The sequence below is a fragment of the Neopsephotus bourkii genome, unplaced genomic scaffold, assembly GCF_033783945.1.
Source record: "Neopsephotus bourkii isolate Nb327-2 ecotype Australia unplaced genomic scaffold, CSIRO-AGI_Nbou_v1 NB_1749, whole genome shotgun sequence".
Lineage (NCBI taxonomy): Eukaryota > Metazoa > Chordata > Aves > Psittaciformes > Psittacidae > Neopsephotus > Neopsephotus bourkii.
This window is the reverse complement of record NW_026902223.1, coordinates 8867483-8880978: the sequence shown is the minus strand read 5'-3', so window position 1 is coordinate 8880978 and position 13496 is coordinate 8867483. Positions and strand designations below refer to the sequence as shown.

At 55.6% G+C, this 13496-nt stretch overlaps 1 protein-coding gene across 7 annotated transcripts in view; it reads right to left on the bottom strand.

Moving 5' to 3' along the window:
* The window catches only part of SEPTIN9 (septin 9), a 131975-nt gene that overhangs the window by 16381 nt on the left and 102098 nt on the right, over positions 1–13496 (bottom strand). For 6 of the 7 annotated variants that reach the window (XM_061377053.1, XM_061377056.1, XM_061377055.1 and 3 more), the window contains one exon: positions 2712–2903. In XM_061377053.1, coding sequence (XP_061233037.1) covers positions 2712–2903 — 192 coding nt within the window. Of the gene's footprint in view, positions 1–2711; positions 2904–9531; positions 9622–13496 lie in introns of those variants that run through there. The other variant, XM_061377057.1, reaches the window with a different exon arrangement.

Here is a 13496-nt window from a genome sequence, read left to right as displayed (position 1 = left end):
GAGCAGTTATTCCATGAGACTGGAGAACATTTCCAGAGCAAAGAAAACAGAGGAACTCCTCAAAACCCAGGGAGCAGATGGCTGGTTTCAGAGCAGATGTTCTGTGCCCCCAGCAGTCATTGCAGAGCTCCAGCAAACACCACGGGGGCCCCTTCTGCCCCATTCTGATGAGCCACATTGCAACCAGCTATTGCTGGTTTCCCCTACTTCCTCCAGGGCCCTAACTCATCCAGGTTGCCAAGGCACCCAACGATAGGGTCAACCACCACATCAGCACTGGGCATCACCTCCTGGCCTGTCCACTACAGCAGTTTAGAGCCGAGTGTACAAAGCTACCATTGGGAACCTGCAATCCAGAGCAGGGTAACTCTGTTTGCCAGCCACTCTCACAGCTGGGTTGTAAAAGCAACACATAGAGCAGGCTGGGGTGATGTGCTCCTGGTCCTCTGCTGCCTGAAAACACATGGGGCCAAGCACAAACAGGCCTGAAGCTGTGAATGCAGAAAGCCAAAGCAAAGCTCTCATTGCACTGCCTACCACTGAACAGAGCACGTGGGGAGAGGAGGAAAGTGGGGTGACAGGGCTAGAGCTCCTGGCAGTTCATTCCTGCCTGTCCAAGCTCCCAGAGCTGCACTGCCTGGAAAGGGACCAGGGCCGAGAGCCACCATGCCCATGGATGTGATGTCCCCCTCTGAACCCTGGGCACAGGCACACCTTGCTGAGCAATGGACATGGCTACACCAGGGACACGATGGCCCCGGTGGCTGAGCACAGGGCAGACCTGCTCCCACCTCCCCTGGTTTGCAGCCCTGAGCTGAAATCAGGCAGGGAAAGCCTGGCTGTGTCCCACTTAGCCCGGTCACCTCTCTTCTTCCAGCTGCTCTGCACCAAAAGCTGAACACAAAAGATGTGCTTTGGGGTGTTTTTTAAGCTTAGACCTTTCTTCTCATCTCTACAGCCTTAGAGGGTACGGGGCTAAGCTGATCTCAGCATGAAACCTGCTTACAGGGCTGGTGAAGCCCTTTTGAACAGGGACCCTGCTACTGGGGCAGAAGACTTTAAAAAAGCCCCACCATAAGGACGCTGGCAGCAGTGCTCAATTCCCACCTCCTTCCTCTCTCCCCTCATCCACTCCACTGTAAACCAGGGATGGAACGATTTCAATGCAAGGACTAGCAGCTTAGGCTGTGTGGGAGTAAAGGAGCTAAACTAATCCCTAGAAGCCTGAACATCCTCTAGGGATGTGCAGCAGGACAGGGGCTGGCTGCTGCCTCCCAGTCTCAGCAGCGCTTCCGCAGGGGCACCCCCGAGGTGCTGCTGCCCTCCTGCATCTTCTGGGAGGGCCAGAGCTCCACTTGTTTATGCTGCCACGAATTCCCCAGCCTGTAAACAGTCAGCCCAGAGCCTGCCAAGGGAAGAACAATGTTTTCCAGCCACTCTGCAGCACAGGCTTTCATACCACACACAGTGCTGCCAAGGCAAAGCTGGGCCTTTTACTCAACATCCCTCCGCATCTGCAAAGCGGAAAGCTGAGGTGCGGCACAGCACAGCCTGCTTGGAATGATGGGTGCCTCTCATGGCAGGGAAACAGGGGCCTAGCGCATGCAATCTTTTTTGTGGACTCTCAGGATCAGTGCTGCAATCCCTCTGCCCTGGGAGTCCTGCTCCACAAAGGACTGGGTTTGTTAAAGAGCCTTGCAAGAACGGGTTCTGCAGTGACTGGGTTTGCAGCCAAACCCCAGCCTGGGAGCCCTCTCCATAGATCAATTTTTGGATGAAAATATCAAAACGGGAAAGTCAGAGCATCAGCAGAACTCCCTGGGAGGCTACAGCACAGAATTAGCAAGCACTGGATCAACCCATCCTGTAACCCCAGGAGCAGCCCTTGGCTGCAGGAGCTCCTACCCCATGGGCACCCTGCACAAACCTGCAGCCCTCCTCACGGGAGGAAGCAGGATGGTGAGGCCCCAGTGGCACAGCATGGGCCATGGCCTGGGCTTTACTTTGCTCATCCCCCTGTGCTCCCTATGAGAGGCTGAGGCAGGGAGAGCTGCTGCCTGCACAGCTCATCCCTGAACACACAAAGGGCTGCACAGCACCAGGCAAACACCCATACCTGGAAAAGAGCATAAAAGGCTCATTTCTGTCCACTTTTCCCCCTCACCCAGTGTCCTGCAGCACCCAGCTCTCCAATACACCCACCATTTTGCTGGTGAGCTGCTCATGCAGTCCCAGAGCAGAGGGGCTGCAGGAGCACAGACCCCCACAGCAGATGCTGCCGTCAGAGTGGCCAGTGGCCTCTAGCTGAAATAAAAGTGCTTCATGCCACCCCCCTGCAGCCTTGTAAAGCTAATGAACAAGCTGGAGCTTGTAAGCAGCAGGATTTGGACACACAACCTTCCTGCCCTCTCTCCCTGCATGTGGACACCTCCTGGGATGCTCCTTTCTGGAATGTGCCCATGGGTAACGCATCCCAAGACCTTGGAAAATGCATGGGACCAAGGCCACGTCCCACTGACGGCTTTAATGACAGCTGAATTCAAGCCAGCTCCTCGGGAGCAGGGTTTGCTGACTCCTAAGGCAGCGACCCCAGTGCTGAGCCTCAGCTGCTGCTCCTGAGGGGCCTCCAGAGAGGCCAAACACCATCGCAGCAGAACAAACCCAACTCGCTGACCACGCTGCGAGCAGCTGGCGCGGAGGGAAGAACTCACCCACGACCATGATGTTGAACTCGAAGCCCTGCTTCATGGCTTTCCTTCTCATCTGCTCCAGGATGGCGTCGATCCCCACGTAACCAAAGTCCGCAGCCGGTTTCTCCGGCCGCGTCGGCGCCGCCTGCTTGGGGCCGGCATCCCGAGGAACGTCCGTCATAGCGGGTGCGTGGCTGGGAACTGCCTCTGGACCTGCAGAGGCAAGAAGAGGGTGGTGAGGGGAGGCAGGCAGAGCCAAGCACACAGGGATGCTGCTGCTCCTGGCAGGGAAGGAAAGGAGCTGCTTGATGCATCCAAAGAGGGAATAAAGCATGTGCAGACACTCAGGGCACCAGGGGGCTAAGAGGGAGGAGGCAAATGGGATCTTCCTTCACCTGTAACTATACTGAATTTGGGTTTCCCCTTCTTAACTTACTGCATTCACCTTGATCCCTGCCCACATCACCAAGCCTGCCATTGCAAAGGGGTGCTGCTGTGAGAGCAGTAGGCACACCTGGGAGCAGCAGAGGTGCCACCAAGGAGTGGAGCCCAGCACAGAGAAAGTCCCTGCCCCAAGGCTGGAGTTTACTTAAGCAAGTGATGAAGGCTTTTAGCAACAGAGCCCTGTGCCCAGGCCCTGCAGTTAAAGCCTTGCAGACCTACACAGCCTGCCTGCTCCCCTACCACTGTAATTACAGCGCTATGCAGACTGCTGCTGGGAATGCCTCGCGGCCACGTTTCAGGGAACAGGGTGGCTTTCGGGACACAGCAAAGTCCTCGGCATCCACTGACATGTGCCCTCCTCCAGCTCCAGCTGACACAGCACGGAGGCTGCTGGCTCCAGCTTGCAGAAAACCCCAAACCAACGCATCTGCATCAGAACGGGTCGTGCCAGACAACACCCCCACAGCCACAAAGCTTTTGTGATCTTGCTCTAATTCTGCCGATATCTGCCTGAGGAAACCAAACCTTTCAGCTTCCTGAAGAGACAGGGGCATCGTCAGCCCTGCAAGACAGCTCCAGGTCAGCAAAGCACTTCAGAAGCAGATGTACACCCACAGCTTCCTAACAGAATTCAGGGAACCATCTACTCCTTGAAGCACCAGGAGCATCTGACAAACTGGCCCTGATGCACTACTGGGAGATTCAGTCTGCTCCCACCCAGCCCCAGCTCCTCCATGTCACCCACAGTGGATATAGCAAATATTATGAAGGCAGAACATAGATAAGGTCAGCTGGGTCATTGCAAGCTCTAGAAGTATCAGCCGTGCAGAGCAAGCTGCTCTGGTGCAGGCATGGAGAGGGAGAGTCCCTGCTGCCATCAGCCTGAGCAAGCATTTTATCCTCGTTAAGCTCTTTGAAATGCATATTTATGATGATGCTGATGATGTAGATTTGAATTAGATATCAGGAAGAAGCTCTTCCCTGTGAGGATGCTGAGACTGGCTCAGGGTGCCCAGAGAAGCTGTGGCTGCCCCATCCCTGGCAGTGTTCAAAGCCAGGTTGAACAGGGCTTGGAGCAACCAGTTCTAGTGGAAGGTGTCCCTGCCCGTGGCAGGGGTTGGAACTGGATGAGCTTTAAGGTCCCTCCCAACCCAAACCATTGCATGATTATTTGCAAAGGACTTACTGAAAAGTCTTCATCCTCATCCCTTCAAAGAGCAACAGGGCTCTCAGCTCGGTTTCTCAAGCCCACTGTTATTTCTGGCCTTTGATGAAGTGCGGCCTGGTTTTCTCTCCCACCCTCCAAAGGGCTTTGTAGGAACCTGGCTGGTCCAAAGGGGCTCCTCCAAACACAAGCCCACCACCCCTTCCCTGGTGATGGCAGGAGCAGTGTCAGACTGAGCCTGCTGAGGTCTGCAAGGCGGAAGCACTGGTTTCCTGCGAGCACAGCGCGCTCTAACATAGGCCAAGCAGAAAAGAAGTATAGCAAAAGAATGAAAGCAAACCCAAACCCGATCCCAAGGACTGCTGGGTCACTTTGAGCACTTTTTTCCACCAACACTCAGTCCCAGGCTGTGCAGACCAGTGTGCTCACAGAGCTGCCAGAGAGCAAACACACATGGTAGCAACATGCTCCTCTGGGGGAACACATGGATTCAGGCTATTGCACAGCTGGGAACGTGCTGCCACACTGCCCCTTGCAAAGCTGATCAATGTGGCGTGCCTGAGGCCTCATGGCAGATCCCAAATGAGCCCTGTTCCAAGGTGGCAAGGCCAAAAGTGGAGACACCCCCCTCTAGATACCACTAGGAAAAAAACCCCAACTAAATCACATGGAAAATATGCTGCCACGAGCAGCAGGGCTGGGTTATGCAATGGCTTCAACTCCTCCACGCATGCATGGGAGAGAACCTGAAGCATCCTGGTCCTGCTGGATGGGACAGCAGCCTGGGAAATCGGTGCATATAAGGTCCAGCAGCCTGCACTGAGAAACAAAGACATGAAACAGAGCAGAAAGCCATCCTCTGCATGCAATAAAGGCCAGAAGCATCTCCAGCACCTCCTGGCTGCTGCTCATCTATCAAGCTCTGCTAAGGAGCAGCAGGCAAAGGGGTGACCCCCTCCCTGGGGCAGGGGGATGTGCAGGAGAACCTGTCCCCAGCACAGGAGCAGAAGCTGCCTCACCACATTGCTTTCAGTGTGAGGAGGAGGGTTCCAGACTCCCTGGGCCCCAGCAAGACAAAAGGCACAGGAAGCACGAGGTGAGGTTTGTCACCTGCAGAGCACACAGGCATGCTGCCACCCGGGATGCTCCTCAGCAGCACAGCCCACAGGCAGCACAGCAGAGGCAGGATGTGGCCAAGCCGCAGGACCACTCCATAGCACAGGCAGGTGGGGATGCTGTGCTGGGTGGCTGGGAGCGCTCCCAGCAGACACTTGTCTGAGACAGAAAGATCCTAGAAATAAACTGGATCAGCAGCAGTGGCTGTCCAGGGCACACCATGGCCAGATCCTGTATCGGTCTGACCCGTTGTGCTCTTTGTGGGGATAGTGCCAAACCTGCAGCATTCCCAGTGCCAGCATCGCTGAGGTGACCCTTCCAGAGCGCTGCAAGGAGGGATGGATTGATAAACACCCTATACTCTCAGAGATCCCTCACTGCCACCAGGTCCCTAATGAGAGCAGGCTCAGACCCCACACCCCATTGCTTCACTGCTTGCTTTGCTGATGGGGGCAGAGCCTGCAGCTCCCTCCTGCTTGCATGTTCCTGGATAAACATGACATGCGGGAACATGTGCTTGTGCCATATTTAGACCTCCCCTGCCAGGGAAACCCTCTCCACATGTGCACAGATGTTGAGACCGTCAGGGCAATGCTGCACAGAGCGGGACCAGGCCCACGGCTCCAGCCTGGGCACCAGCCTGACTCAGGACAGCTGCTCCAAAGCTGACTTCACCAAAGGCTCAGAGCTGCTGCACTGTAACTGATGTGTGTCAGGCACAAGCCAAACCCAACATCTGCAAAGCAGCTGATGAAAGGCACCCCGCAAGGAGGGGAGCCCCAGGAGCCCCCCGGGACCCCCCTGCTCCTCCAGCCAGCTGGATGCCGTGCACGGGATGGGATTTGTGGAATGCTGCACTGATGCAACATCCCAGGTCAGCTGCGGGCACGGGATGCAAAAACAGGCCTTGGGCTCACCCGGAATGCCTGGCAGTCCTCATCGAGGATCTGGGAAAGGGTTTGGTAGGAGAATAGTGTTTCCACTGCAGATACATGAAGGTTAAATAATCCTTGGAGAGGCCGGACTGGGAACATCTCACATACCCCAGCTCTTGGCTAGACCCAGCAGCTCCAGTCTCCGCTCCAGCAATGTGCAGGGAGTGGGATGCTGGTGATCCAGAAAGGCAGAGCTGACCCTGCACTGATCATGGACCTGGTTCTCAGCAGCTCCATGAAGCCACCAAGAGAGGCCAGGAAGTGCACCTCTGCATGGCCCCAGCACCAGACTCAAGCCATTCACACACTGTGCAGTTGTACATGCAGTCAACAGAGAAATGCTAATGCTTGCTGAGCAAAGCGAAGCAACATCCCTGGATGCAGGGAGTGCCAAGCATTTGCCACCTTTTGGTGATTCTGCAGCAGGTTCTGCAAAGCTACAAGCACCCAGGACACTGCAGTGGGATAACTCCCCTTCCCTCCACACAACAGACTGGGAGCACTAAGGGCTTCCAGGTTTGCTGGATGAGCTCATGTGAACACAAAGAGAAGATCTCCACAAGGGATACTCAGCTTTCCAGGGAGCAGTGTGCACCACGTAACCTGTCAATTTTTGGAAGCAGCAATCTTACAAAACTGTGCCTGTAGGGTGTAACAGATATTTTTGGAAGCAAAGGGTGAATTTATAGCTCCTGGTTAACTATAGCCAGCCACTGGGACTGCACAACACCCCCCTTTGCACACCAGGCTAGTGACCATGAGCTATGGAAATGGATCCAACCCATGGAGGAGGTGGCAGAGCCACAGCTTTCTCTTTCAAGGGGACAGGAGGAGTCAGGAGGGAAGAAGCAGCAAAGCTAGGGCTGGATGCAAACCCAGGCACTGCTGCCCAGTCGGAGCCACTGTGGGATTCCCCAGTGCTGCATGCAGCAGATCCACACTGGTCCCAGAGGGATGTGTGGGTACCAGGGAATGTGAGACACAGCTTGGGCTGAAACTGCACCCCAGAGGAGAGCTGAGCCTGACATGCAGAGCCACCACCACAGACCCTGCAGCACCAAACTGTAACTTAGGGACGTTTCTATTGTTCAGTTGCAATTTATCTGCACTGGCTGGCACAGCCAGGCCAAAGTTGGAGCCTGTCCCTCACATCCCTGGGCACGAGGCTATGGTCTCAGGCTGGCCACCAGCCCAGGCCCACCTACCAACCAGTTACATTTCCTTCTCAGCTTGTATCTCCACTGAGGTGCCAACAAACATGACCCAGAAATAGTGGAGGATGCTTAACTACACTTAGACCAAATCAATCCAAGAGCTGTCAGAGAGGTGGCCAGGTACCTCCTGAGCATGCAAGATGCTCCAGGTTTGAAGCTTTTTACTCACACAACAGGGGGATAAATCCATTTTGAGAGATCAGAAAGGAAGCAGTGATTCCTGCTCTGGAGCAAGCACTTCAGAAGGTGACCAGACAGGGCTATAGCACTGAGCCATGGGCACAAGCCATGGACACACACAGCATGTTGAACCATCCCAGCTCGCTCCCACATGCTCTTCCGTCCCCTCCCCACTCCGGAAACAGTCCTCCACAGCTCACCCCTCCAGCTCACCCCTCACTAGCTCTTTCATTTACAAGAGATGGATGCTCCAGGGCTTCCCACCGCTGCTTCCCTTCCGGCTTAACCCTCCAGCTGCCACAGATGTTTCTAGGCCGGGATGCAGCGAGCTCATCCCAGAGGTCAAACTGTGGTGCCAGCTCTGCCCGGATGCAACTTCAAGTGTTCACAAGGTGCCACCTGGGAGCTCAGGCACAAGCCCCTGTGCTGCCTTGGGGCACCCCAGATATGATGCAAGGCCTGTACCCCCCATAACACCATACCCCACTCAGACACGTGCCAGCCCTTGCAGCACAGCCGGCAACCGCACATCCTCGTTTCTTCAACCACGTGAGGCAGCAGCCCTAAGCCACCTACCGAGACCTGCAAGGAGTTGTTAGGCTCTTGTTTTCCCGGAGAAATGTAAAAGGAAGGAGATGATCATAAATAACTCCAAGTCTTGTCTGCTCCAGTCTTGCAAACTGAGCCTCGGGCACATGGAGGGCTCTGACCACCCAGCCCCAAGATCTCCCTCCATAAGCAGCTTCCCTGGAGGTGGAGTGAGAGCTGCCCCCAAGACCAGCCCTGCCTCTCTGGCATGACCCCATCAACAGGGAACACTCCTGCACACCAACACCGGCAAAAATTACCCCATCAACCAGCCCCATGCAGCCTTTGCTCCCTACAGACATGCTTGGGGTGCCCAGGGACCCCCATAGAGCTGACTCCCTGGTGGATCTGGGGAGAAGACCCAAGCCCCTGTCCATCCTGAGCGATGGCGTTCAAAGGAGGGATGCGGAGGACTCTTCCCAGCCCCTGGGTGAGAGCAAGCACCTCTCGCCCACCACTGCCGCTCCGCAGAGCTCTCTACGTTGAAAACAAAGAAGCCGGCCGCGCTCCACAGCCTCAGAGTGCTGCAGGAGGAATCTCTCCGGCCCCAGGCCCCCATGGCCAGCTCCAAACCCGGCTGAGCTCCCACGCTGACTTCTGCAGCTACAGCAGAGGGAAAAGCAGCACCCCGAGGTGCGGGAGTAACCCGTGCCCAGCGGGGGGTTCCACCCGAAGGCTTAGTTTAGCTTGTAAAGGTTTTCTTTTGCTTGGGGTTTTGTTGCTGGGTTTTTCCCCGTTTTTTGGTGTTTTGGGTTTTTAGGGGTAAGGTTTTTGCTTCTTTCTTCTTAGTTTTTTTCACGAAGGGCAGCTCTGTCCCAGGCGCCCCAAGAGCCCGTTTATGGGGGACAGCAGCGCGGGCAGGGCTGCCGGGACCCCGCAGGAGGTTCCCCCCCTCCCCGGACAGAGCCGCTATTCATCCCCGGACAATGCCGGCACCGCGGCCAGGCCTCCCCGAACAACGGCCCCTCTTGGGGGGATGCGCAGGGGCGAGGGGCCGGGCGGGAGGTGCGGGATGAGCGCCGCCGGCTCCCCCCTCCCCGGCTCCCCCCCACTCCGCACTCGGGTGTCCGGGGTGGGAATCGGCGCCCCCCCCCCCCCGCGCTCTCAGGCCCTTCTCCTGATTAATGCACCCAAAACCACTTCCCCCCCTCCATGAGCCCCCTCTCAGCTCCCCCCCACCCCCGGCACCGGCGACTCACCCGCGGCGGCGGCGGCTCCGGCAGCCGGCGGCTCCCCGCCTCCTCCCGCGCTGCCCTCCGCCTCCTCCCCCATCGCCCTTCCTCCTCCTCCTCCTCCTCCTCCCCCCCCATCACGCTGCCTCCTCCCCCTCCAGCCCGGCCCGGGGGATGGAGCCTCTTCCCGGGAAGTTTGTTTCACCCCAAGGCGGTTTCCAGCTCCTGGGGGCCCATAGAGGAACAAAGGCGAGAGGGTTTGGGGAAACCCGCTGGGGACTTCCATTGGGAAAAGCGAGGCTGGGACAAAGTGGGTCCCATCCTGAGCAGCCCAAGGGCACATCCCCAGCGCTGAGCACAGCCCTGCTGGCACTCGGTGCTCCGGGATGAAACTCGCCTTTTGCTTCCCAGCGTCCTGGAATTCCCGCAGTAGGGATCGACACCAGGCGCCGGTGGGTGTTAACGCCGCTGACCGTGGGCTCCCTTTGCTCCGCAGCTGTTTGAAGACCCCTGGGCCACATCTGGAGACAGCAGCCTCCACACGCCAGCCCGGCTGCTCTTTAAAATCATGTCCGTTAAGCTGAATAAAGATATTATCTGTCTCCACAAGCTCTTCCTGCCTTGTATCTTGATTACCAAAGCCTCACCACCACCACCTCTCCCACCAGTGGGAAGGGCAGCAGCGAGGTGCATGGGGCAGAGAGGTGGCTGCACCTCCTGGCCCTGCTCCCGTCACCGGTGTGAGGTCCTGGCCTGACCTGGTGAGGGTTGAAGCCCCCCCGGTTCCATTCAGCAGGGCCAGGAACAGAAGGGGCTGTCTCTCCCTTCGCTGTCACCGTGCAAAGCCAACCTGGCTCTTCGGGACCTCTGGTTCTGGTGTGTCACTTTGACCTATCCTGTGATCTCAGGATGATTTTTCCCCCAGTTCTCAGATCTGCTTTCCCAGACAAAGGCCTGCAGGCAACAAAAGGGCTAAGCTGGATTTGCACATTTGCAGTCCTCAGTACCCAGAGGACTCAATTCCCCATGCACAGCCCCTAGGCCGGGGGCTGGTACTTGTCCATCCCTTTTGACCTGTTATCAGCATCACTGGCCACTGTCAAACTGCTTCTCCAGAGTCAAACCCTGCTGCCCATGCCAGCAGCATCATATCCTGCCCTGTTTGTAACCCGTGTCTCTCTCGTGGTTGTCACCTCCCTTCCCCCTTTCCAACCACCAGCAGCAACAGCTCTGAGAAACCTCCACCCCAGCACCCAGGCAGGAAACCCAGCCTCAATCTGCTTACGCTGCAGCTGTGTGTAGCCTTCTGCTGGATTACACCACTTTTTTATGATTTAATAAAGCTTTAAGCTTTAACCCCTATCAGTGGGCATTAGTGTTTTAATCTCCTTAATCTCCAGGAAAACCCAATGCTAGATGCCAAACTGGGCTTGCCCGAGGAGCAGCTGGGTCTGTTTGCAAGTCCCTCCAGCCTTGCATTAGCTGGAGAAAGTCAGGAGCAGAGGGGGAAGGCAGCTCAGCAAAGCTCTGCTGTGCTCACTCAGATGCTGTGCTTGCTCGGGGCGTCTCAGGTGCACGTGGGCTTTGCAGATGTGATTCACTCTTCACGTCCCTGCCCTCACACTAACCACATCTGTAGTGCTGTGCAGGTGTTCAGCATCCAGCATGGGGTTCACATGCCCAGACCAAGGCCTGTGTGAACCCAGGATGCTCAGCCACATGAACCAGCTCCTCTGTGGTACTTTTTCCCATTGAAACCATGTGATGTTTTGGTCGTACCTGGGGGGGGGGGGGAACAAACCCAACCAACTATAGAAAAGTTCCCCCCTCGGTCACTGAAGCTCTGCAGGAGGAGCAGGACAGAGCTCACACTGTGCAAGTTGTTTTTCAGATTAATCCATAGAAAATATTTTGTTTCAACTCATATCTTATCCTTCTCAGAAACAATCCAAGGCAGGGGAGCAAGCAGCTCAGAAGGACAAGAAAATGCCATCCTTGGCCTCACAGCAAATGAATACGTTAGGCTTTGGTAACTATGCTGTCTTTATGAAGGCTCTTGGGTGGCTTTGGGGCTGTTTGTGTAGAGGAGGCACTCACAGAGTGACAAAGAGCCACCTCAGAGATTTGTTACTCCAGGAGCATCTCTATTCCTGCATGGGGAGCAGGGCCCTGCAGTGCTTGTTCTCCCCCTGCTTGTTCCTGACTGCAAGAGCTCACTTTGCAAACAGGCAGGACCTGCCAGAGGAAGGAAGCAGCCTTACCCCTATGGTGCAGATGAACAGGAGAAGGATTAAGTGACTCGCCCAGGGTCATCCAGAAAACTTACAACAAAGCCAAGAGCTGGATCCACATCCCCTACTCAGAGCTTTAAAATCCCAAAGTCATTGCTCTTCTCTTGATAATCAGAGTTTTAGAGCCATCCCAGCCAGGCCCTCTTGCTGTTGCAGTTCCCACCAAGGGGTTTGAACTAACTACAGATCCAGTTCTTGATCTTGCAACTAATCCAAAACAAGGAAGGTTCCTGCCTGCCTTATGCAGGTCCCCATGTCACAGCCACACTGCACAGGGTGCTACTGCAGGGCTGGTAGCACTCATTGGAGAAGGTGCCAACAAAGAACCATATCCCAGACTGGTTTGGGTTGGAAAGGAGCTTAAACCTCATCTGGTTCCAACCCCCTGCCACAGGCAGGGACACCTTCCACTAGACCAGGGTGCTCCAAGCACCATCCAGCCTGGTCTTGAGCTGTTTCACCCTGATCTGCCCATCTCTGAAGGTGTCCTCAGGACCTTCTGTCACCTCCACAGGAATGCTGATGGGACATTTCCAGTTTGTACTGCACTGCACCAGTCCCCAGTTATAAGTGCACCGTTAGGGCTTAGTAAATCATTTGATGGTTTGAGTAGTGCAGCAGTGCTGACCACCTGCAAGTCCCCAATGACTTCGATGGATAGCTGGAAATCCAGGCAGTGATATTTATAATCTCTGATCAATAGCAGAATGAAAAGCACATCCAGAGACCTTGGTAAAGCATAAAGCTCAGTGCAAAGCAGCATGACCAAGAAAAGGTCATGTGCTTGCAGACCACAAGACCAAAATGTAATGTTTTACTCACTGCAAGAGACACCATCACTTCCAGCAGGAGCAGAAAGGATCCGTACCACCAGGAACATCTAAAACGAACCCCAACATTCCCCCAAGAGCCTGGCTGCAGGTCTGCAGGTGTTACTGCCTGGGAAGCACTCTGACAGGCAGCTGCTGTGGTCTCTTCCGAGCGTGCAGGATAACACTCCAGAAGGTCTGTAATTGTAAGACCTACAGAACAGTATTTCCTCTCTTCTGTACTGGATTCCCATGTCTATAGCTGATGCTGTTACTTTCTTTCAAGCTACCTGGCTTTTGGCATTGAGCAGCCCATGGCAGAGAGATCTCTGCAGGTATCACACCAGTTCCTTCATACAAGATGTTAGTTGGTGGCTTAAGTCTCCCTAGACAGAAACAGCAGTGGTGCAGCAGGTACCATGGGATGCAGGCGCTGCCAGGAGCATCTCAGGGCCCTGCAGGCTCCATCACACAGAGCAGGGACTTCCTGAGGCAGCACAGGGAGCAAATACCATCAACCCCTCAGTGCCTTGGCCAGGAGCAGGCAACCAAACCTGCCAGCATCGCTGAATCATGGTCATTTCATCGAACCAATGTTATATGTGGCACCAGGACTGTTCCTGCTCCCACCACACTGAAAACCAGGGGCTTCTCCAGCCAGACACCTCCAGCCCGCTCCCATTTTCCAGGAGGGAAGGAAGGAAGCAATAATTCCACATGCTGCCATCAGCCAGCACACACAGCTAGCACCGTGTCCTTGGCATTAGTCACCCCAGGGAGGCCATGCCTCACTTCCCAGCACCACATCCCACTCCCCAGGGAGGCTATGCCTTACTTCCCAGCGCCACATCCCACTCCCCAGGGAGGCCATGCCTCACTTCCCAGTGCCACA